The sequence below is a fragment of the Alosa sapidissima genome, chromosome 17 (genome assembly GCF_018492685.1).
Source record: "Alosa sapidissima isolate fAloSap1 chromosome 17, fAloSap1.pri, whole genome shotgun sequence".
In the NCBI taxonomy this organism is placed as follows: domain Eukaryota; kingdom Metazoa; phylum Chordata; class Actinopteri; order Clupeiformes; family Clupeidae; genus Alosa; species Alosa sapidissima.
The window spans coordinates 2,896,788-2,923,133 of NC_055973.1; the positions used below are offsets into that span (position 1 = coordinate 2,896,788).

General features: G+C 38.8%; 1 protein-coding gene across 1 annotated transcript in view; it reads left to right on the forward strand.

Annotated features, from left to right (window-relative positions):
* Positions 1 to 19,899: 19,899 nt before the first annotated feature.
* Positions 19,900 to 26,346, forward strand: part of gnal (guanine nucleotide binding protein (G protein), alpha activating activity polypeptide, olfactory type) — a 47,622-nt gene continuing 41,175 nt past the window's right edge. Inside the window, exon 1 of the mRNA XM_042067390.1 lies at positions 19,900 to 20,809. Within this exon, the coding sequence (XP_041923324.1) occupies positions 20,362 to 20,809 (448 nt within the window). The 5' untranslated portion in view covers positions 19,900 to 20,361. The remainder of the gene's footprint in view (positions 20,810 to 26,346) is intronic.

Consider the following 26,346-nt stretch of genomic DNA (forward strand, 5'->3'; position numbering starts at 1 on the left):
ATTAACAAAGATAATAATGGTAACCAAGTTACTATGCTAACTAACATGCTAACAATGTTAAAATGCTAAGTATGCTAACCGTGTGACTTAGCTAACTTAGTTAATCATTTTTAGCAGTTATGCTAACTATGCTAACTAACATGCTAACAATGTTAACCATGTGACTTAGCTAACTTAGCTAATCATTTTAAGCAGTTTTGCTAAAAATGCTAACTAGCATGCTAACATGCTAGCATGCTAACTATGCTAACCATGTGACTTAGCTAACTTAGCTAATCATTTTAAGCAGTTTTGTTAAAAATGCTAACTAGCATGCTAACATGCTAGCATGCTAACTATGCTAACCATGTGACTTAGCTAACTTAGCTAATCATTTTAAGCAGTTTTGCTAAAAATGCTAACTAGCATGCTAACATGCTAGCATGCTAACTATGCTAACCACGTTACTTAGCTAACTTAGCTAATCATTTTTAGCAGTTTTGCTAAAAATGCTAACTAGCATGCTAACATGCTAGCATGCTAATTATGCTAACCACGTGACTTAGCTAACTTAGCTAACTAGCTACAGTGGGTAGGAGTCATAGTTGATGACAAGTAACAGTTACAATGGCCGAACAGTTAGTAGTTTAAAGGGTTAAATTGTTTAACAGTAAAATATTATAGAGAGGACTTTTATTTTGAAACAGTTTTTGGCAGAGGAAGCAGTTGAACAGGATGTGTAGTCTTAATAGGGCCAGTTTGTATGCTTAAAGCCTGAGACTGGCAGTTGGTCCAGGTGGCCCGAACACCTGCCATAGGATTCTAATTGCTTAACGGCCGTATTGTGATGTCATAATCATAATGTTAAGTCAATGGGGAAATTTTGATAGTTTTTAATTAATAGTTTAAAAAGTATAAAAGTTACAAAGCTGAAAAATACATAGCACCCATGTCCTAAGTAAGACCTACGTAACATAGTTTGAATGAAGTTTCTACGTTAAACGGTTGAAGCTGCATTAAGTGCGTTAGAAGAAGAAGAATAATAAGAATAAGAACTAGAAAAGCATTTCCTGAAGGAAATACAGTGCATGAAAATGCAAAAATATAACGTAAAAAAATCATACAGAGTAAAAACAAACTATATTGGTTGCTAAGTAGATGAGGTTTAATATAGTTGGAATGACTGAACAGTTAAATAGGTGGATAGTTTAAATGGTTAAATTATTTAGGTAGATAGTTGACGATAACTGACAGTTGGAATGGCTATAATGTTTGCTAGCAGTTATGCTAACTATGTTAACAAAGATAATAATGTTAACCAAGTATGCTAACTAGCATGCTAACAATGTTAAAATGCTAAGTATGCTAACCATGTGACTTAGCTAACTTAGCTAATCATTTTTAGCAGTTATGCTAACTAGCATGCTAACTATGCTAACCATGTGACTTAGCTAATCATTTTTAGCAGTTTTGCTAAAAATGCTAACTAGCATGCTAACATGCTAGCATGCTAACTATGCTAACCACATTACTTAGCTAACTTAGCTAATCATTTTAAGCAGTTTTGCTAAAAAATGCTAACTAGCATGGTAGCATGCTAACTATGCTAACCACATTACTTAGCTAACTTAGCTAATCATTTTAAGCAGTTTTGCTAAAAATGCTAACTAGCATGCTAACATGCTAGCATGCTAACTATGCTAACCATGTTACTTAGCTAACTTAGCTAATCATTTTTAGCAGTTTTGTTAAAAATGCTAACTAGCATGCTAACATGCTAACTATGCTAACCACATTACTTAGCTAACTTAGCTAATCATTTTAAGCAGTTTTGCTAAAAATGCTAACTAGCATGCTAACATGCTAGCATGCTAATTATGCTAACCACGTGACTTAGCTAACTTAGCTAACTAGCTACAGTGGGTAGGAGTCATAGTTGATGACAAGTAACAGTTACAATGGCCGAACAGTTAGTAGTTTAAAGGGTTAAATTGTTTAACAGTAAAATATTATAGTGAGGACTTTTATTTTGAAACAGTTTTTGGCAGAGGAAGCAGTTGAACAGGATGTGTAGTCTTAATAGGGCCAGTTTGTATGCTTAAAGCCTGAGACTGGCAGTTGGTCCAGGTGGCCCGAACACCTGCCATAGGATTCTAATTGCTTAACGGCTCTATTGTGATGTCATCAGCCCATGTTAAGTCTATGGGGAAATTTTGACTAGTTTTTAATTAATAGTTTAAAAAGTATAAAAGTTACAAAGTTGAAAAATACAAAGCCCACATGTCCTAAGTAAGACCTACGTAACATAGTTTGAATGAAGTTTCTACGTTAAACGGTTTAAGCTGCATTAACTGCGTTAGAAGAAGAAGAATAAGAAGAAGAAAAAGCCTTGGAAGAACAGTACAGTGCATTTTCATGCACTGTAATAAGAAGAAGAAGACTTCGGATAACAGAACAGTGTATTTTCATGCACAGTAATAATAATAACTAGAAAAGCATTTCCTGAAGGAAATACAGTGCATGAAAATGCAAAAAATATGATGTAAAATATCATACAGAGTAAAAACAAACTATATTGGTTGCTAGGTAGATGAGGTTTAATATAGTTGGCATGACTGAACAGTTAAATAGGTGGATAGTTTATATAGGTAAATGATTTACTTGGTAGATAAGGTTTAATATAGTTGGAATGATTGAACGGTTAAATAAGTGGATAGTTTAAATGGTTAAATTATTTAGGTAGATAGTTGACGATAACTGACACTTGGAATGGCTCTAATGTTTGCTAGCAGTTATGTTAACTATGTTAACAAAGATAATAATGTTAACCAAGTATGCTAACTAACATGTTAACAATGTTAAAATGCTAAGTATGCTAACCATGTGACTTAGCTAACTTAGCTAATCATTTTTAGCAGTTATACTAACTAAGCTAACTAGCATGCTAACATGCTAACTATGCTAACCATGTGACTTAGCTAACTTAGCTAATCATTTTTAGCAGTTTTGCTAAAAATGCTAACTAGCATGCTAACATGCTAGCATGCTAACTTTGCTAACCATGTGACTGAGCTAACTTAGCTAATCATTATAAGTAGTTTTGCTAAAAATGCTAACTAGCATGCTAACATGCTAACATGCTAGCATGCTAACTATGCTAACCATGTGACTTAGCTAATCATTTTTAGCAGTTTTGCTAAAAATGCTAACTAGCATGTGAACATGCTAGCATGCTAACTATGCTAACCATGTGACTTAGCTAACTTAGCTAATCATTTTTAGCAGTTTTGCTAAAAATGCTAACTAGCATGCTAACTATGCTAACCATGTGACTTAGCTAACTTAGCTAACTAGCTACAGTGGGTAGGAGTCATAGTTGATGACAAGTAACAGTTACAATGGCTAAACAGTTAAAAAGTTCAGTAGTTTAAAGGGTTAAATTGTTTAACAGTAAAATATTATAGTGAGGACTTTTATTTTGAAACAGTTTTTGGCAGAGGAAGCAGTTGAACAGGATGTGTAGTCTTAATAGGGCCAGTTTGTATGCTTAAAGCCTGAGACTGGCAGTTGGTCCAGGTGGCCCGAACACCTGCCATAGGATTCTAATTGCTTAACGGCCGTATTGTGATGTCATAATCATAATGTTAAGTCAATGGGGAAATTTTGATTAGTTTTTAATTAATAGTTTAAAAAGTATAAAAGTTACAAAGCTGAAAAATACATAGCACCCATGTCCTAAGTAAGACCTACGTAACATAGTTTGAATGAAGTTTCTACGTTAAACGGTTGAAGCTGCATTAAGTGCGTTAGAAGAAGAAGAAGAACTAGAAAAGCATTTCCTGAAGGAAATACAGTGCATGAAAATGCAAACAATATGATGTCAAATATCATACAGAGTCAAGTCAAGTCAAGTCAAGTCAAGTTTATTTATATAGCATTTCATTTCACATTTCATACACAGAGGTCATTCAATGTGCTTTACATAAACAAAACCAAACGATAATAACAAATAAAAGCATAGAAGGGCAATATAGTCAAAGAATAGTTAAAAGGTAAAGATCATAATAAAAAGAAAACATAAAACACAAGGTAAAATCATTTAAAAATAAAGAATAATTAGTAAGCAAAAACAAAGGCAAAAGTAGTAAAAAAAGTAATAAAAGACAAAGTAGAATAATTATCGAGGCAGATTCAGAATTTGTAACTCGGCACAGTTAGCAGAAAGCGTCTGAGAACAGTTTGGTCTTAAGTCTAGATTTAAAACTGGCTACAGTTGGGGCCTTTTTAATGTCATCCGAAAGTTGGTTCCACAGCTGAGCCGCATAGCAGCTAAAAGCTGCTTCACCATGTTTAAAAACATGAGAGTAACACCAGAGTAAAAACAAACTATATTGGTTGCTAGGTAGATGAGGTTTAATATAGTTGGAATGACTGAACAGTTAAATAGGTGGATAGTTTATATAGGTAAATGATTTACTTGGTAGATAAGGTTTAATATAGGTGGAATGATTGAACGGTTAAATAAGTGGATACTTTAAATGGTTAAATTATTTAGGTAGATAGTTGACGATAACTGACACTTGGAATGGCTCTAATGTTTGCTAGCAGTTATGCTAACTATGTTAACAAAGATAATAATGTTAACCAAGTTACTATGCTAACTAGCATGCTAACAATGTTAAAATGTTAAGTATGGTAACCATGTTACTTAGCTGACTTAGCTCATCATTTTAAGCAGTTTTGCTAAAAATGCTAACTAGCATGCTAACCATGTGACTTAGCTAACTTAGCTAATCATTTTAAGCAGTTTTGCTTAAAATGCTAACTAGCATATTAACATGCTAGCATGCTAACTATGCTAACCATGTGACTTAGCTAACTTAGCTAATCATTTTTAGCAGTTTTGCTAAAAATGCTAACTAGCATGCTAACATGCTAGCATGCTAACTATGCTAACCATGTGACTTAGCTAACTTAGCTAATCATTTTTAGCAGTTTTGCTAAAAATGCTAACTAGCATGCTAACATGCTAGCAAGCTAACTATGCTAACCATGTGACTTAGCTAACTTAGCTAATCATTTTAAGCAGTTTTGCTAAAAATGCTAATTAGCATGCTAACTATGCTAGCATGCTAACTATGCTAACCATGCTACTTAGCTAACTTAGCTAACTAGCTAACTTAGCTAATCATTTTTAGCAGTTTTGCTAAAAATGCTAACTAGCATGCTAACATGCTAGCAAGCTAACTATGCTAACCATGTGACTTAGCTAACTTAGCTAATCATTTTAAGCAGTTTTGCTAAAAATGCTAATTAGCATGCTAACTATGCTAGCATGCTAACTATGCTAACCATGCTACTTAGCTAACTTAGCTAACTAGCTACAGTGGGTAGGAGTCATAGTTGATGACAAGTAACAGTTGCAATGGCTGAACAGTTAAAAAGTTCAGTAGTTTAAAGGGTTAAATTGTTTAACAGTAAAATATTATAGTGAGGACTTTTATTTTGAAACAGTTTTTGGCAGAGGAAGCAGTTGAACAGGATGTGTAGTCTTAATAGGGCCAGTTTGTATGCTTAAAGCCTGAGACTGGCAGTTGGTCCAGGTGGCCCGAACACCTGCCATAGGATTCTAATTGCTTAACGGCTCTATTGTGATGTCATCAGCCCATGTTAAGTCTATGGGGAAATTTTGATTAGTTTTTAATTAATAGTTTAAAAAGTATAAAAGTTACAAAGCTGAAAAATACATAGCACCCATGTCCTAAGTAAGACCTACATAACATAGTTTGAATGAAGTTTCTACGTTAAACGGTTGAAGCTGCATTAAGTGCGTTAGAAGAAGAATAATAATAAAATGCCTTGGAAGAACAGTACAGTGCATTTTCATGCACTGTAATAAGAATAAGAAGCCTAGGAAGAACAGTACAGTGCATTTTCATGCACTGTAATAAGAAGAAGCCTAGGAAGAACAGTACAGTGCATTTTCATGCACTGTAATAAGAATAAGAAGAAGCCTAGGAAGAACAGTACAGTGCATTTTCATGCACTGTAATAAGAAGCCTAGGAAGAACAGTACAGTGCATTTTCATGCACTGTAAAAAGCCTTGGAAGAACAGTACAGTGCATTTTCATGCACTGTAACTAGAAAAGCATTTCCTGAAGGAAATACAGTGCATGAAAATGCAAAAATATGATGTAAAATATCATACAGAGTAAAAACAAACTATATTGGTTGCTAGGTAGATGAGGTTTAATATAGTTGGAATGACTGAACAGTTAAATAAGTGGATAGTTTAAATGGTTAAATTATTTAGGTAGATAGTTGACGATAACTGACACTTGGAATGGCTCTAATGTTTGCTAGCAGTTATGCTAACTATATTAACAAAGATAATAATGCTAACCAAGTTACTATGCTAACTAGCATGCTAACAATGTTAAAATGCTAAGTATGCTAACCATGTGACTTAGCTAACTTAGTTAATCATTTTAAGCAGTTATGCTAACTATGCTAACTAACATGCTAACAATGTTAACCATGTTACTTAGCTGACTTAGCTCATCATTTTAAGCAGTTTTGCTAAAAATGTTAACTAGCATGCTAACTATGCTAACCATGTGACTTAGCTAACTTAGCTAATCATTTTTAGCAGTTTTGCTAAAAATGCTAACTAGCATGCTAACATGCTAGCATGCTAACTATGCTAACCATATGCTTTAGCTAACTTAGCTAATCATTTTTAGTAGTTTTGCTAAAAATGCTAACTAGCATGCTAACATGCTAGCATGCTAACTATGCTAACCATGTGACTTAGCTAACTTAGCTAACTAGCTACAGTGGGTAGGAGTCATAGTTGATGACAAGTAACAGTTACAATGGCTGAACAGTTAAAAAGTTCAGTAGTTTAAAGGGTTAAATTGTTTAACAGTAAAATATTATAGTGAGGACTTTTATTTTGAAACAGTTTTTGGCAGAGGAAGCAGTTGAACAGGATGTGTAGTCTTAATAGGGCCAGTTTGTATGCTTAAAGCCTGAGACTGGCAGTTGGTCCAGGTGGCCTGAACACCTGCCATAGGATTCTAATTGCTTAACGGCCGTATTGTGATGTCATAATCATAATGTTAAGTCAATGGGGAAATTTTGATTAGTTTTTAATTAATAGTTTAAAAAGTATAAAAGTTACAAAGATGAAAAATACAAAGCCCACATGTCCTAAGTAAGACCTACGCAACATAGTTTGAATGAAGTTTCTACGTTAAACGGTTTAAGCTGCATTAACTGCGTTAGAAGAAGAAGAATAAGAAGAAGAAGAAGAAGAAAAAGCCTTGGAATAACAGTACAGTGCATTTTCATGCACTGTAAAAAGCCTTGGAATAACAGTACAGTGCATTTTCATGCACTGTAACTAGAAAATGTAATTTCGAGGAAATTACCAGTGCATGAAAATATAAATATACTGTATATTAACATAAAATGCAAAACAAACTTTTATTTGGAAACAGTTGGCAGGAGTCATAGTTGATAACAACTGACAGTTAAAATGTCTAAACAGTTAAATAGTTGAGTAGTTTAAATAGTTCAATTATTTAATAATGATTATTGTAGTGAGGACATTTATTTTGAAACAGTTGTGGGCAGAGGAAATAGGAACAGAATCTGTAGTCTTAATAGAGCCAGATTGTATGCTTAAAGCCTGAGACAGAGTATATAGTTTAAAAGTTGAATTTAGATAGTGTAATGGATGTTGATAGACAGAAAGTTGAATGGAGTTGATAGGCAGATTGCTTAATGGATGTTGGTGGATAGTTTAATGGGTGGATGAGTGAATGGTTTGAAGAGGATGAATGGATAGAAAGTTGGATGGAATGTGCCTTATATCCTTATAGAATGGAGAGACACAGAAAGCGCTTTCAGACATACGTGTAAGACCGGAGGTTCTGCCGATGTTAAACGGTGGGGCCGTATATCTGAACGACATAACCGGTCATATGGAAGTCCGAATTTAGCCGGTTGTTCTACTACTCCCCCCCTAGTATTTCCTCCGGACATTATGTAAATGTGCTGTGTCTGAACGAGGCGTAGAACATGCGTTAAAATTCACACCTAGTGAGAGGGCGTGTTGGTGACGTTTCTTTCGTGCGTCCATGTGGTTATCTGACTTAGTGTTATGATGGAGTGGCATATTGCTGTCCAGAAAATCTCCGACCTGGAAAGATGCAGACATCACGGAGCTACTCTCCATGAGGGCATACAACATTTTGATAGAACACATGAAGGGAACGGCAAGAGACGTTGTAGCCTACAACTGCATGACAAGGCCAAACAAATTCAAAAGACTGAATCACCATAAGCAGAAGGCGCTGAAAAGGCAGTAGCCTACAGCGACGTCGTTGACGACAATAACAGGAGTATTTAATAAATTGTTAGCAAACACGGTTTTCTGTTCATTGATACCTCGCTGAGCTTGCTGATATTTGTTGAGCATATATGCCTAGAGAAAATGAAAACGAAGAAAAGCCAACTTTGTTCCAAGCTCCTTACGTAAATGCAATAGACACATGGGGAGAGGATGCTTTTGGAAAAAATAAACCATGAAAAAACAACAACTTCACTGTTATGTTAGTAGGCTATTTTGTTTGTTGCTTAAAAACGTTGTATGATGGCCTTGAAGTCTTGAGTTAGCCTACTGAATTGGCTGGTGGCCTACCATAAAGTTTGTGCATGCTCTCTCTCCAACGCAAACCAGATGTGGTTCTATAGCCAAGTAATTCTGGTACATAACGTTAAAAACAGATAAATGTGTTTATTCGAAGCACACATACAAAAACTGTTTGCTTACTTGACTAGCCTACTTCAAATATTAGCCTACGCACAATAGATTTCTCTTCTTTAACCTACATAATGCATAGGCTACTCTTTGTAAACAAAAAGCAGCTGTGACAGGCAGCGGCCGCATATATTCTGTGTCATATCTCGCATCTTGTAAACTCTACAAGCCCCCGCCCCTCACTCGACAACCGCACGGAGATTCTGTAATGTGCGTGTATGTCGTTCACACATACGTCCGTATAAGGTCAGTATTAGGTCCGCAGGTTAGCATCATATCTGAATCATCCGAAGGGTAGGACCTCCGTTTGACAAACCTCCGCATGTACTCCGGAGGTTATATCTGAAAGCGCTGAGAGAGAGTTGGCCTAGTTAAGCAGAAAGCAGTTGATACAGGTGCAATCAGTTTAACTGGCCCTTTGATGGGTCCTAGTAGTGAGCAGCTGGAAGTTGATACAGGTGCAAATCAAGTTAATTAGCCCATTGTGATGTCATCAGCCCATGTTAAGTCTATGGGGAAAAATAAGCTTGTTTTTTATTAATATCTCAAAAAGTATAAAGTTTACAAAGTGAAAAATACATTCCCCACGTGTCCTTTTCAAGACCTACGTTACAAAGTTTGAACGAAGTTTCTACGTTAAACGGTTAAAGCTGAATTAGATGCAGAAATTTGGTGGGACGAATAATAACTAGAAAATGTAATTTCGAGGAAATTACCAGTGCATGAAAATATAAACATACTGTATATTAACATAAAATGCAAAACAAACTTTTATTTGATAACAGTTGGCAGAAGTCGATAACAACTGACAGTTGAAATGGCTGAACAGTTAAATAGTTGAGTAGTTTAAATAGTTAAATTATTTAATAGTGAATTATTGTAGTGAGGACATTTATTTTGAAACAGTTGTGGGCAGAGGAAATAGTTGAACAGGATCTGTAGAGCCAGATTGTATGTTAAAAGCCGGAGACAGAGTATATACAGTAGCAAGGGTCTCCAACCTTTTTGGGAATGAGGGCTACCTGAAGACCCGAAATCATATGGAGGGCTACTCATTTAAAACAAACATACCCTCACCCCTTTTTTGCGAGGGTAGTCCTCCTAAATAATAGGCCTATGTGATTTTTACTTTTAAATTATCCATATTGTGCAGGCCTATACGTCTTTATATATTAAGCAACTGTATTTTAAAATTTAATATCAATAACCTATGCAACACTACCAACATTTTTGTTCAGTTTGTTCATTTCAAAGTTTGCATGGGGAATCTAATCTATTTATTTTTTTACAAAAAAAAACTATCTTTTTGTGCAATTAATAATTTGGGTTACAATTTGTACCCAATTTATACCCACCCACCATTATGAATTCAGGGGTTGTTTAAGTTCTGATTTCAGTGGACAATTCGGTTTTAACATTTCAATAGTAATCGCCCACACCACCCTAACATATGACAACTCCTTTTAAAGTTATTGCACACCTGAAATGATCCATGATCTGACAAAAAAGGGTAATGCACAGTCCTGCTCAGTCATGCATGACTCATGCTAAATTTTCAGCGCTATTATACGGCAGTTGCCTACGGAGGAGGAAAGGCCTGTGAGCTAAAGCAATTGTTTTTCAGTCCTTGAACAATCATGCAAGAACCGTATTTGACGAACATGGAATGGCCACAGAACTTTTGCAAAGATATGCTTCCATTGGCTACACCAGACCCCCTTTACTGTCTATGCGTGCGAGCAGCGTGTATGCGCTCCGCTTCCGTTGTTGTTTAAAGATTGAATGGGAAACGGATTTGGAGCCAAAGGCTAAAATTTAACGCAGCTACAATTTGTAAGGTATCACCAATATCAATTTAATGTTACAGATGTATGGCTACATACATTCTTAAATTGGTTCTGGTCTAGACTTAAATATCTATTGAAAACTTCACAATGGAGCGTGTTTTTAGAGCGTGATCTGCAGGCGACCTGTTGGCTATTTTTAAGTGCGCTGGGGGCGCCTCATAGCCGTCCCACGGGCTACCTGGTGCCCGCGGGCAACGTGTTGGAGACCACTGGTATATAGTTTAAAAGTTAAATATAGATAGTGTAATGGATGTTGATAGACAGAAAGTTGAATGGATGTTGATAGGCAGATTGTTTAATGGATGTTGATGGGATAGTTTAATGGGTAGATGAGTGAATGGTTTGAAGAGGATGAATGGATAGAAAGTTGGATGGAATGTGCCTTATATCCTTGTAGAATGGAGATACACAGAGGAAGTTGGCCTAATTGAGCAGAAAGCAGTTGATACAGGTGCAATCAGTTTAACTAGCTTTTTGATGGGACCTAGTTGAGAAGCTGGAAGTTGATACAGGTGCAAATCAAGTTAATTAGCCCATTATGATTATTGGCCATTATTGTTTTTTATTAATATCTCAAAAAGTATAAAGTTTACAAAAGTGAAAAATACATTCCCCACGTGTCCTTTTCAAGACCTACGTTACAAAGTTTGAACGAAGTTTCTACGTTAAACGGTTAAAGCTGAATTAGATGCAGAAATTTGGTGGGAAGAAGAAGAAGAAGAAGAAGAAGACTTCGGATAACAGAACAGTGCATTTTCAGGCACTGTAATAAGAAGAACTTCGGATAACAGAACAGTGCATTTTCATGCACTGTAACTATGGGGTTATAGGTGCAGGAATGCACAGCAGGGAGGAGTTGGTTATCTAACAAAAAGTAATCTATACGTGTGAAAGTGTGGTGCATATTTGAGAAGAAAGAATAAGCTCTGCTTGTTGGGTTCAGAAAACACCAGACATCAGATACAGCAAATTCTTTTAGAAAAGACTTAATTAGTTTAGCTGATTTTGTTTGAGGCTTCATATTCATAGAAGAGCGGTCTAAAGAAGGATTTAGCCAGCAGTTGAAGTCACCTCCCAATATGAGGCAATGAGATTGCATATCTTGGAAAGAAGATAAAAAGGACTTGAAAAAATGTTCATCGTCCCAATTGGGGGCATAGACATTGGCTAAGATCAAAGTCAAAGTCAAAGTCAGCTTTATTGTCAATTTCTTCACATGTTCCAGACATACAAAGAGATCGAAATTACGTTTCTCACTATCCCACGGTGAAGACAAGACATATTTTGCCAATTTAGGTCCACAGACAAACATAACATTCAAGTAAACAAAAAAGTAAGTAAATAAGTAAATAAGAGGGCACATATAATAATGAAAAAAATAAGAGCAGCAAAATTTGGTTGAAATTGTGCATAGACAGTCAATAAAATACTAGTGCAAAGTCAGGCCAATAAAAGGCTTGGGTAGTTCTGTTTGACCTAAGTAAGAAAGAAAGTGGCATAGTGGTGCAAGTTATGTAAGAGCAGCAGAAGTGTTGTGTTTTCAGGACAACAACACCAAGTTGTAAAGTGTACAAGTGTGCAAGTGTGCAAGTGGAGTAGTGCAGGCGGCCATTTTGGGTCCAATGTCCAGGATGTTATGTAGCTGAGGGTGGAGGGGGGAGAGGAGGGAGAGAGTTCAGCATCCTTACAGCTTGGTGTATGAAGCTGTTGGTGAGTCTGGTAGTGCGGGAGCGCAGGCTTCTGTACCTCTTCCCAGAGGGCAGTAGATCAAACAGATTGTGAGCGGGGTGACTTGCATCACTCACAATTTTGGTCGCCTTGCGGGTGAGGTGGGTGGTGTAAATGTCCTTCAGGGAGGGGAGTGAAGCACCAATGATCCTTCCAGCTGTGTTCACTATGCGCTGCAGGGCTTTCCTGTTGTATTCAGTTCAGCTTCCGCCCCACACAGCGATACAGCTGGAGAGGATGCTCTCAATGGTGCCTCGGTAGAATGTGGACCTAAGATCACTGGGTTGTTATAGAGGTTACCAGTTACTATGACATATCTTCCATTTTTATCTAGTTTGGTATGAGAATTGCAGTTCCCCTTGCCTTACAGCTGTAGTGTGAGTGATACACCTGACCAACCCATCGTTTATGCAACAAAGAGGGATTATCTGTTTTCAGGTGCGTTTCTTGTAGGAAAGCAATATGAGTCCCCATACTTTGAAGGTGGCGAAGAACTTTGCTTCTCTTGATAGGTTGATTCAGTCCTTTTACATTCCAGCTAGTAAATTTGAGTGTGTGTCCACCAAATTGGAGAGTGGGATTAGGACTGTTTTGAGATATCATAGTAGCCTACATCAAGAGGGGAAGATAAAGCAGCAAATGTGTGAAACAATAGCAAGTGAAATCTCACAGGATTGTCAGAAGCTATTTTTGTATACATCAGAAGGCCCATACAGACACAAAAGACCAAAAAACAAAAACAACTGGTAAAACATGTATACATAGAGACAAACCGCTAACTGCTGAAGCGCCATCCCGAACATGGCGCGCGCACCTACTGTCCCTAAGGAACACAACACCAAACTCCTAAGAAAACTTGATATTAACTCACTCCTCGCCCACTGGGCCAAGTGCTATAAATGCATCAAATGTAAAGGTTACAAAAAACACAGTGTTTCTAATTCACATTAGCAATAATAACCATAAAAAAAGAAGAATGCTCTTAGAACTTGGATAAATGAGGGCTACTCAAATAGATGATTAGGCTATCGTTAACTGATTGACACTTTTGACATGCTACAACAGCCCCTGAAAGGTAGCCTACACAAAGGTACAAAAGTATTTCCACAGTAAAACATAGCCTACCGCAATAGTATACTAGCCTACTCTGCTGGTTCACGCACTGCAGTGCTGACAAAGGCCATTGCAGCATCTGGATCAGTGAATTTGTGAACCTCACCTGAAGGCATCATTAATTTCAGTTCAGCCGGGAAGAAAAGTCCGAATTTGATTGAAGGATGCTCATGTAGAATCTTCTTCACCGACACGAATGCTGCACGTCTCTTCGCAACCTCCGCCGTGAAGTCAGGAAAGATAGATAGCCTGCAACCATTGCGCGATAGTGGAGATGCCTGAGCTGCTCGTCGGAGAATCTGGTCTTTGACGTGGTAGTAATGGACTCTGATGACAAACGCTCGCGGTGGCTTCCCCTTGTTCGGCTTTGAACGGAGAGAACGATGCGCCCTGTCGAGTAGAGGCTTCTCCTCCAACTCCAGCAAATCCTGAAGTAGTTGAGCCATGAATTCAGTTAGACGAGACCCTTCATCTCCCTCAGGTATGCCTAGTATGCGAAGGTTGTGTCTTCTCTGCCTGCCCTCCAGATCATTGCATTTTGTTTTAAGTGCACACACTTCTGCGGATAACTCGCTAAGTTTGGACTCCATGCTAGCGACAGTGTCGCTGTGTGCTGTGGCAAAGCACTCCAACTCATGAATAGTGGCGATATTCTTATCCACTTTAGCCTGCAAGCCAGACAAGGAGTTTTTAAGCTCCTCTTTCACCGCTGTTATTTCAGTACGGAGATTGCTGGATAGCGAGTCCACTTTGGAATCAATTTTGCCACATATATCAACTTTTAAAGCTTGCAAGGCGTCCGTGAATTTAGTGGCACTCAATGTGTCTGCCTCGATGCTAGTCACTTCACCATTGCCAGCGTTACCTTTAGCCGGCGTGGGACGAGTAGTGCTAGTCTTCGAAGCCTCACGTCTCGCTCGAGTCAGTCATTTTCAGGCAGGATACGATACAAATGTCAACTGAAAGTTTTAAAAGAATAGTATGAAAGGTATTTCGCCAAATATTTGTTACACTGTGCTCTATATAAAAATAAATGTTGCACTTGGCAGGAGCTCGGAAAACACGTCTACTCCATGCGTGCGCACTAGCGCCCCCCTCCCTACCCATTCATCTTGGTGAAATACTTCGCGAATTTTCCCTCAACACATGACAAACCATATATCAGAATAAACAGCAGACCTTACCGAACATAAAGGTGTAAAGCATGCCCCTGTACAGTTAGCCATTCCAGAGTGATCAGGTTTTAAATTTGCAGCAATGTCTTGCATATCTCCAACTTTGCGGTTCCTAATGTGTTTAAATTGTTCAATAAGTCTACATGATTTTATAACAGGCTAAATACAAAATAAATGTTACAAATATCGCCTAGATATCTGTAAGCATTACAAGGATATACATAGGAGCAGACAAACGCTCATGAGTTCATGCTTTGTTTTATCGCTGGATTTTAGGTTAGCCTATTATGGCAACTTTGCATTCCAAGCTACAGTCAACTCTAGCAGGCATTGAATGACTGGAGACTTTGTGAATGTATAGATTGACATAATGTGCTGTCTCTGCTATTGCTGCTTTTGATCAGTTAGATTTATTTGCAATCTCCTGTGGTGGGCTGGACATAGCATTGAAATGCCCGCCCAGATTCCCCTTTCCGCCTTGACCCATTCACACTGGTGGCGGAACGAAAAAACTCGGCAAAATGTCCAGGGGGCTTGGTAGTAAATTTGGCGAGACACTTTGTCCCGCCGTTCCGCCTCGGTCTATGTGAAAGGGACAGTCGTTCCGCGATTCTGGTACATAAAATCGCGGCGATTTCGCCAGTGTGAAAGGGTCTAAAGTTAAAAGAGGTAGTCTGGTGAAACCACGCTAATTTCAAAGTCACGCGCAGGCGATATGCGAACACATTGTTCCTTTAAATGATCCCACCCCTGGACACTACGCGGCTACTGCCCAATTATAATACACACACACACACACACATACACATAATTATACACTTCCTTACACTAAAACAGAAATGACTCACAAAACCAAAATTATAGGAGAATGCTAATGACTTGTAATGAGTAAAAGCTTTATGAGACCACAAACTACTGGCAGCCCAATGTCTGAGAAAGGGTTGGCAATTGCATACAGGAGTCTAATTTGACTGTTCACTTCTACATTTTCATAAAGCTCATCACCTTAAGCCACAAATGCAAACTCATCACACCCATTCTGTGTGGTCCACAAATGTCTTGGTTGCAACATCTATTAAATTGTTGCAACAGAATGCTAAAACTAGAGTGACTGTTGTAAACAGTCCTTTGTGGCTGCATTAAGTATACCCTATATTTAAACGTTCATAATCAAATGTTTAACTCAAAAGTATTGGCAATCAATAATGCACTTAAGTAGGCTGCAGAGAACACTGTAGTGTTTTAAATCACTAAAACTTCAAGTGGTCGCTTTTTTTAGACAGTAGCGTCATCTAGTGGCAAAATCTAGACCTGTCTGTACTGGCAACCTAATGGCTAAAGGTGTTCATTCATACTCCTGTGTGGTGATGCTTATTCCATAGGAGTATTGAATATGATAATGTAGATAGGCAGTAGGTAGTAGTAGGTAGATAGCTACAACACAAAAGCACACAATAACACAAAATATCTAGTTTGTTCTACACACACACAATCATGATGGGGAAGTAAAGGGCCAGATAATCGATGTGATGTGCTTTCATATATGACCTCTGGACAATGTCAAGAGAATCTAGTGTAAAGATTCAGCTACACTGCATCATTACTCCGTTCTCTAATAATGAAAGTCTGGTACCATTTCTTACTGTATGTAGTAGGTGATTGACAAAAGGCAAGAACTTGACCAGGGACATGTTATTTATTATCCATGAACATTACATCATCAGCTGCAAATGCAAATGTGGACACTACAATGTGGGGATAATTCAGTTTCATCCCATCTCCACAAGATGGGGACAGAAGTCCTTACAGCTAATCTATGAGCTCGCCATTACCTTGGAAAACCTTTTTCCTTGTGTCTCTGGTTCTTGACCCCTATGGAACATCACCTGCACTGTGATCACATTTCCTTTTTAGGGAAGGTACATTGGGGTTATTAATCAGTGGCGTGCAGTTATTTTTAGACCTGGTTTATGATTTCCTTAAGATACACGTATGACTGTTCAAGTGATGTGCTGATAACAAGACTAAGGTGGAACACTCACTGGAGATGAACATTACTCCCTAGATAGCACCCTCTTTATGATACTGCAATGTCCTTGTTACAACCCATACACCAAAAGACACACAGTAAGATCAGAGTTCAAAAATGCTGACTTTCAGCGTGCAAATAGGGAACAACTCTACAGAGTTTAGTAGTCCTAAAAATCTATTTTTGTCCTCAAGCCCTGCCTCTTCCTTTCAACAACCCAACTTGACACCAATTTGTTGTTATCTTGTCCATGAGTATGCTCTTGGAGAAAACTCCTCCTCTCACCACTCCTTGGTTACACAATGGACAGTGAAAAAAAAAAAACTAGTGAGTTGACAGAATGTTATCAATATCGCCACTGACTAAAGTTCAACCGCAAGTCAAGCAATCTTCTCTTATCATGAACTGGAGCTGTCAAACTTGTAATAACTTTGTATTGTACAGGTTGTCACAATCGCACGCCAATGCTACCAGAGCCAATATGGCGTTGAGCCAACATATAATAAAATAACTGGGAACAAACCCTACAGTGAACTTGGAGCTTCAGCTATACATGCTCCAAACTGATAGGAGGAGGTGTGTTACATCATGTACTGACTGAGCATGTTGTTGCCAGACAGCTCTGCTATGCCTGAAAAGCTGATTTTTGACTAAATCCCATTACCCATCCTCTATAAAGGACCTGGTTAACTGACTACCAAATTATGTTACTACATTTGAAGGGTGTAGGCATATGTGTTCCACAAAGAAAAACGTCAATTTAGTGTTTAAATCTATCTGTAATCTTCAATAAATGAATCATAGAGTCATTAAGATAGCTGCCTGTATTAAGATAGCTGCCTGTAGACACTAAATGTTGTGAGAGGAAGAGAGGTGATTGGGACTCCCTTCTTTTTCCACTGGATGAACTCGGACCACTGAACTCGGAAGTCCACAAAATAGTTTGCCTCTTTAAACCCATTAACAAGCATTCACTCCTTGTCACCTTCCGAATTTTGTTCTGCACATTAAAGTGGTGTGTGTGTGTGTGTGTGTGGACGGGTGGTGGTGGTGTGGAGGGGTACAATTGTTAAATCTGGTGGGTGTTTGCTTAGATGACCTCTCTGCTCTATCTGAAATGCTCTCATTTTCGAGGCTATGCAATTATTTACTCAACCAAAGCTCTTTAATGCTGTTAGTAGGCCTAACTTTTTTTTTTTCCTCACCAGTCAACTGCAACCATGGGCGTACAGTAGATTTGTGTGGGGACTTAACCCTCTTATTGTGTTCATTTTATGTTTACTAGTTTTGTGTTCCCAGTCAAAAATGTATATTTATATTTATAAATATTATTTATAAATGTATAACTTGTTATAAATCCATAATAACACACATATTATCATGTAATGTTGTGATAGACCTTTGTATCAACTTGTGTTCTATTGGATATAACTAGTTTTGTACTTCCATGCTATTTATGGCCTGCAGGCCTCACTGACCTGAGCTTATGCAAGTCAGAAAGGGGAAGATTCTATTGGGGAAAGGTTCCAGTGGGGGCTGGCATAGAAGCAAAGGGAGTGGGGGGGTGTTTGTGTATTAATGTACAGAAGCACATATACAGTCCATCTGATCAATAAGTATTTGCCTGGACTCAATTTTATACATTGACCATTTTCTCACCCATTCATTTCTAATGGCCGGTAATTTTTGACCGGAAATACACATGGGTGTTCTAAAGTTAAATAAAACACTCAAATTGTTATAAAATCACTGACCTCTTCCTGAGCTGATATAATTCCAAAGGGGACAGATAGGCTACTACACTTAAAACTTAAAAAGATTAAACAAACCTTCCCTAATTTTGAATCTGCGATCAGTGACTGGCATCGGATGAACGAAGCTTTTCGAAGTTGAAACTTAGCTATTAAAAACTATTTGCGTACCTCCATGTCATAGGAGAGATGGGCTCGCCCTATTCTATTAATTGAAAAAGACGTTACCTGCAAGATGGCCTATGATTTGCTGAGTTTGTGGCAAAGAAAGCAAGAAAGCTATCTGAGTCAAGATAGATATGGTGAGTCAATGTTATTTATTTGTCCAATGTTACAGACCAGTATCCGTATAGGGTTCACTGCAACGATTCATGCCCAATTAATGTCCCTGTTAAAGTGTAAAGTGTTTGTCTACACTAGTTTGGTTTTCATGTATGCGATTTTGTGATGTAGCCTATGCCAAATATTTATGTGACTCAGTTATTGTTGTCATACAATTTCCCCTGTAAAAACACGCTGGCATGCACTGACAAGGCTACGTAAAGTAGGCTATTGCATGATTTCATGCACGTAAGTGAAAAGGGCCTCGCACTCGTCAAGTTCGCAAGAGCCCCCCCCCCCCCCCCCCAGACCTAGTGATTACTAGCCTACTGGTCTTTTTCGAGATTTGAGTCGTGCTGTGTCACTGCTCATGACATCAATATTTTATTTATCAGGTGACAGAGGAACCCCGGCCAGGTTGTTGCTCAAAGAAGATTCAGGGCTACGGGTAAATTTGACATGGTGTTTTAAATGTTTTACTGTTTGACTGCTTACAGTAAGTAATGCATCATAGAAAGGGTGCGCATCATACATTATTTATTTTCCTTTTTGTGTGTGTGTGTGGCTCAGACTAAACCTACGCCCTTGACTGCAACTGTGTCTCAAAATGCACTCTGCATAACATCAGTTGATATAACATTACCACTGACACATCACCTATATTTCATGTTTGAGAAAAAAAAACACCTAAACAAATGAATAATCTTGCCATAGGCTATTAAAGCTATTTGGCCAGGTTAGTCAATACAGGTCAAAAACACGAAACACACATGTTTTCATCCCATTACATTTTAGAATGTTCTTTGCTTGGAGTAGCACTCTGTATGTCTTACTTTGAGACATGCCCTGTTGGCCAAATTGGAATAACGTGTGACCAAGGTTCGACCACCAAAAGACTATTGGAATTACCCAGAAAGAACTGGCGCAAACCTGCTGAAGATGGCGCTACGTGACATGATGGTCCCCGTCTTTTATTGGCTTTTAAATATTTAGTGTGCACGATATGCAGTCCCCATGGTTAGGGATGTAATGTTAAGGGGCAGCGCACGCAAGTCTTAGCAGGTGGTTGTGTAGTAAAACGTGCAGAGGAGGACACCCGCATTGATTTCCTGCGTGAGGGACCTCGCACGCACGCACGCGCGTTGGCTGACGATAACGTCCTGTTGTAATCTTTGTTCAATCAGCAAACTGTTCCCCTGTTGCAGTTGACGCGGCGCGCCTTCAGTCGCAGGACAGTTTCAGTCACTCCACATAACCTGGAAACGAAGACAGGGGATTTGTTTTCAGAGCGTTCGCCTCGGCTCTCGCTGTGTTCTTGGATTTCCCTCGAGTAAGGTGAAGTAGGGGCGGCAAGACGGGGTTTCCTCTCTCTAAAATTCATACGGAGCAAGACACGAATAGAAAAATGGGGAAAATGGCACACATTTTAGCAAATGGTCAACCATGAAGACATCAGGTGCCTTGGAATCACGGAGATCACCAGTTTCATGATGCCGCGATGAGTGAAGGTCAAGCGCTTCTGCCAAAAGATATAGAGCTGCGTTTTGATTGGGTGTGTTATAATTAAGCGTTACGGGCACAGAACACATTATGGGGCTGTGTTATAGTCTGCGTCCTACTCTCTGGGGAGATCCCGGCGGTTACATGTCAGATTCCGAACAGCCAGCAGATTCGTCCTTACCCCTGCGCTCCGGGTCTTCGAATAATGAGGACAAGGGAGAGGATACCAACGACATGGTGGCACCCCGCGAGTGTCTGTTCTGCCGTGGGAATTCCCGCAAGAATCCTAATCGGGCTAAACGGCAGGGAGACATGACCGACGGCATGCCCGTTCAGAATGGCAATGGAGGAGGCGATGACCATGGCGGGAGGCTTCACTTGCAGAAGCACAGTCCCCACAAACGAAAAAACTTAGACAAACTGTTAGCGATGGAAAAGGCAGCCGCGAAAGAGGCAAAGCAAATCAGTATACGCATTGACCGAGAACTCAAGGAGCAGAAAAGGGAATACCGGCAAACATACCGACTTCTTTTACTTGGTACGTGTCCCTCCAGCACAGTGATTTGTGCCATAGGCTAGCTTTTCCAGTGAATCTTATAGCACATTAATTCAGTTTCTGACCCTAATTACTTTCAAAAGTGCTACTGCCTTGGCTTTTGGACGTGAGTAGATTAGATGACACAGAAAAGAGCTGTTTGCCACCAATGATCTTTCACATAGTCTAAGGAATAGCTTCAGGATTTGAATAGCCTCAGGATTGATGGGCACATGCTAGTTATCCTTTAGTCAGTGGCATGTACAGCAAAGTGCCCTGTCCAGTACCTGAGACTCCCCTAGTGTCTGTGTGATGTCATCCTTTAGATGTCAAGGCCAAAGTAATTTTTGCTCCTGGATAGTTACCAATAACATTAGTGTCAAAGGCTATATAAGGTGATAATGATAACAAAAAGGTAGAAAACATCCTTAAAATAGAAATACAAAAATAACTTGCCTAATGACTATGACTAAAATGAGATGTTTAAGGCTACACACAGAATGCAGTTATTCTCATGCTTGTTTCGGTAGTCTATAGCTGGTGCCAATTTAATGCCTCTATGATATGAGTGAGTTAGTCATGGGTCTTGGCTCAAAAGTGAAGACAGGAACTGAAGTAGATCTAAATACTATTACCTTCTTACCTCCATTTCAACAGGTGCCCACACTTTACAACCTTCTGGTTAATGTCTGTGTTTTATTGCAGGGGTCATCTGAACTGAGAATTGTATTTGTTTTTAAATAATCCATCAGATATCTCCAGACCTACCTGCCTGACAAATACACTATACTGGAATACAAGGATAGTTTCAGTTTTAGGAGCAGAATCCGGTCTTAATTAATTAAAGTTTTCCCTATACGTAGACCTAGACCTATACGACCACACTGAAAGCCCACTGAAGTAGATCAAGGTGATACATTGATTACATTTGACAGGACAGTTTACATGGCTGCCTTCCATCAGTGGCAAAAGATGGCTTGTCCTAACATTTTGTCATAAAATAACATTCAACCTGTGGCAAATAGGTCACTTTTTTGTCAACAGTAATATTAAATGGACACATAGTATACAGACAATAACAAAAAATGAACTCGATATAGGGACGTCCATCACCTAATTTGTCATCATCCTTTATAGCCTATACTTGCTGCCCCAAAGTAATTGGGCAAATGTGTCTTTCCCAAGAAAGTGTGACAGAGGACAAATGCCCAGACTAGTTCATGCCCTGGAGCACACGGATGCTACACTGTGTAGTGCAACTCAAAGAGGCTAGCAGGATTCTGTTTCCCAAAAGCGTTGCTGAACAACTACTATGCCTAAATAATGGAGAGACTGTCATTTTGAACACTCTCTCTCCATAGTTACCATGGTGGTAACTCCACAACACTGCCCAGCACTGTGCAGCATTGCAGGGACTCTCACATTAAGGCAGTATGTGTCAGTGGAACCACAGTATGCCACAGAAACTGTCTTAAGGACAGATTTCCAGGATGCCTTTGCAATATAAACTGCCCTCTCTGAAAAGTTAAATTGGCACTAATAGAAAAGATCATCTTTGACATGAAAGCAGGAAACTCTATAATTGTTTGTTTAGAGTCTCCAGACAAAAGCATTAGAGTTGGCAACCAGTTGCATTGTCTTGGGCTATCGCTACTGAATCACTGAGTTGAGATTTATTTATCTTTGCTAAATCCGTTTAACAAACAAAGCGAAACCAGCCATCGCATCAACATCATTAGGTGTTGCACTGGTAACAAACCTACTGTTATTACACTGTAATACCTAGATACCTATTCTGAATAGTCACCCTGTTTCTGAGTTGAGTCAGATGTTGACTCCAACCTCTCTGGATGAGTTTTCCTGGGTGGCAGTGGCACTCGATGAACTCGCGTTGGAATGCCTTCTATCTGGCGGCCTCTTGTGTAACATCCGTACCTGCATGCAGTATTTCTGCATTCCACAGGCTCTTATCGTATGCAGTAGTCAGTATCAGAAGAGCATGTATTTTGGAGGAACAAGCTCTGGATCAGTGGCAATGTAACTCACATGATCCCATTAGAGTGAATACGATGGGTCGTGTTTGATAATCATATTAGACATTTACAGCGGGTCGCGCCATGGACAATTTTCATACTATAATGTCATAAACCTTGATCTACACTAGACTGTAGGTGCCTTCCACTGAGACAAAATGTACTCAAATTAGGGCTGGAAGGTATAAAAGGTATGCAGTATAAACAATATGAATTTGTAATGTATGGATTTGAACTATACTGGCAAATGCTGCTAGGTAGCAGGCTATCAGTGTGATCATATAGACATGGACAGTGAGATGATGCAAGAAGCACTTGGGCCAATACCTGCCATAACAGAAACAAGAGTTACTAACATAACACACCTCTGTGCGATGTGAAATATATCGCAGTCATACTGTAGGAATACTAGTGGTCATGTAGTTACAATGCCTGTGCTTTTCCTCTTCAAAGCATTTATATTGAAGCTCTAAGAAAGACAAATATATAAATATAATCGTACTGTTCCATTCCATGTTTCAAATATACAGTGATAAGAGAAAGAGAAAGTTAATTATTTTCCATGAAGAAGTACATAAAAAAGAAGGAACCCTTTACATGTTGCCTGCTGTTGGTAAGAGTTAGTTTTGTTGAAACATCCAGTTCAGCATGACACGTGGAGGTTGCTGTTTGTTTTGGAAATCCTTGTTATTCTTGCTTAGATTAGCTTGCCTAATTCATCCAACGGCAGATAAATCATATTTTTATCTCTCTCAGGAAATGATCTTACTGTTTTTTGAATTCATGGATGCATCTGGATAGCTATAAATGACACAGGCAGGTGTGGATCAGTCACTTGTTCCACAAAAGAGAAGGAAGGATGTGTGGTGTTAGTGAGTGTTTATGTATGTGTGTGTGTGTGTGTGTGTGTGTGTGGCTGCACACACATATATGTCTGGGAAGAGTGACTCACTTTTGTTTTATGCTGTCAACAGTGTCTGTGGCACAGGGAAGAGCCTAACTCACCTCGTGTTCTCCACCAAAATACTATTTTTCCAACCTCTTAGGGACAAATCCTCCCACAGCTGTCCTTAAACACTAGTAGGTGAAAATCCAGATATGTGTGGGTTATATAGTTCAGTTTTAACAATGACTGTCCCTTTAGTGCTGATATCCTGGGGAAGGGGCACTTTGACACATTCATATTTACAATGTCAATACATATAAATACTTATGCTTCACATGTGTTTGATTAGATCTGTTCTCAGTCCATCTCCTTGGCGAGCCAGTCCGCAGTATCTTTGTTTTCTCTGTTCACTTGTAATAATTACATAATTTGTTTATTTGATCCAAATGTATTCAGTTTGCACATAAAGTTACCAATTCTAGTCAAGATAGTCAAGATGGTCTTGTCAAGGGGGACAAATTAATATGAGGAGACAAGTCTCATCAATACACCACACAATGCACTATGGACTCTTTTTTTTTTACAAAAATTTTACAATATTGCACATTTTGAATTACGGAATCCCTGAAGGGACACAATATATGACCTCTAACTCATGCTTGGATTTTCCCACAACATAGTATTCCCCATTCTGCCTGTTCTTTCCCTGTAGGAAACACATGAGTCAGGATATAATTCAGTGCCAACATTCAGAGCACTTTTGTGCACCATCACAGTGTTTTATTTCCCTTTTTACACACAACTTTGGGAGTTGGCTAGATGTGTGTCCCCTTGTAGACACATACACACATACTCACACACCACACATACACACACACTCACACACCAAACACAGACACACACACACACACACACACACACACACACACACACACACACACAAAGTGACCATGCAGGTGCAGGGTATTAGACTACATCTTGGCATACAAACTGACTCATGGCACTGGTAGATATGATATGACAGAGTTGAGTTTTCAGCATGTGAAATATTGACTGCGAATCACAGGCCAGCTACATTTGAATGTAGGTGGATTGGAATGTATTGGAATGTGTATGTGTACTGAATATCCTCCTAACTATCCTCTCTTCTACTGATACACACACACACACACGTGCACATACACATACACTCACACCCACCCACACACACAAACAAACAGTCAAGCACACATATACATACATATACATTAGTGCTGTCAGTTAAACGCGTTATTAACGGCGTTAACGGAAACCTATTTTAACGGCGTCAATTTTTTTATTGCGAGATTAACGTTCATTGTGGTGTAACAAACTTTGTAGTTTTTTCACATGCTGTTGCAACAACTAGTAACGTTAGAACAACTACAACACCACACCGATCTAGCCAGACCGGAAACTAAACAATAGCCTACACACTGACGAATGGAATGGAACGTTGTATGTGCTGCATACACGCCCCCTTTTAGGGGGAAGATGACTGTAATGGAAATCTATGCTGCATCAAAGTGGAGAGCGAAACATGCTTATAGTAAACTTACTAAATCTTGAAACAAACATGAATAACTATAGGAATTCAGCGATTAATCGTGATTAAAGATTTTAATCGTTTGACAGCACTAAAAGATACATTTGATCTGCATCACGCCCCATTTTAGCAGAAAACATGTTAACATTATATCATTGAAAGACAGCTAGTAATCACACGTTGACGTTACATCTATTAATTCACAGGACATTCAATCATTTTACGGCAGTTATGAAGAATTGTGTTTATGTAACTTACTCATGTCGAAACGATGTACATTACCAACCTAATTCGTTTGCAATACCCCATGTATTATACAAATTTAGCATGTACACTTACCATAATATCCCATCCAAAACGGTTAGCTTGCTAGCTAGCTAACTGTGGAACTGTATAACATAGCCAATTTATCTCACCTAGTTGTAGGCTAGGAAATAGGCTACGTTCATATTACAAGTAATAGAATGAATGTGTGACTTATGTAAACATAGGAACATGGTCACATTAATCCCATAAACACACAGACAACTCTTACACCAACCTTATTTTGTGCCTTTTATTCATGTTTGTTTCAAGATTTAGTAAGTTTACTATAAGCACATTTCGCTCTCCACTTTGATGCAGCATAGATTTCCATTACAGTCATCTTCCCCCTAAAAGGGGGCGTGTATGCAGCACATACAACGTTCCATTCCATTCGTCAGTGTGTAGGCTATTGTTTAGTTTACGGTCTGGCTAGATCGGTGTGGTGTTGTAGTTGTTCTAACGTTACTAGTTGTTGCAACAGCATGTGAAAAAACTAAAAAGTTTGTTACACCACAATAAACGTTTAGGTTTCCGTTAACGCCGTTAATAACGCGTTTAACTGACAGCACTAGTATCTTTATGATGATGCGCCGTTAGTAGGCTACGTAAAGGCATGCTGCACACACTTGGTTGGGCTAACGAGCCGGCCAAAGAGTGGTAGCCTAGGCTGACTCATTAGTTGTGTGCCGCCAAAGATTTTTTCACCGTCACTAATTCTGTTATCAACATTCCTCTTTGGCTGCTACTATTT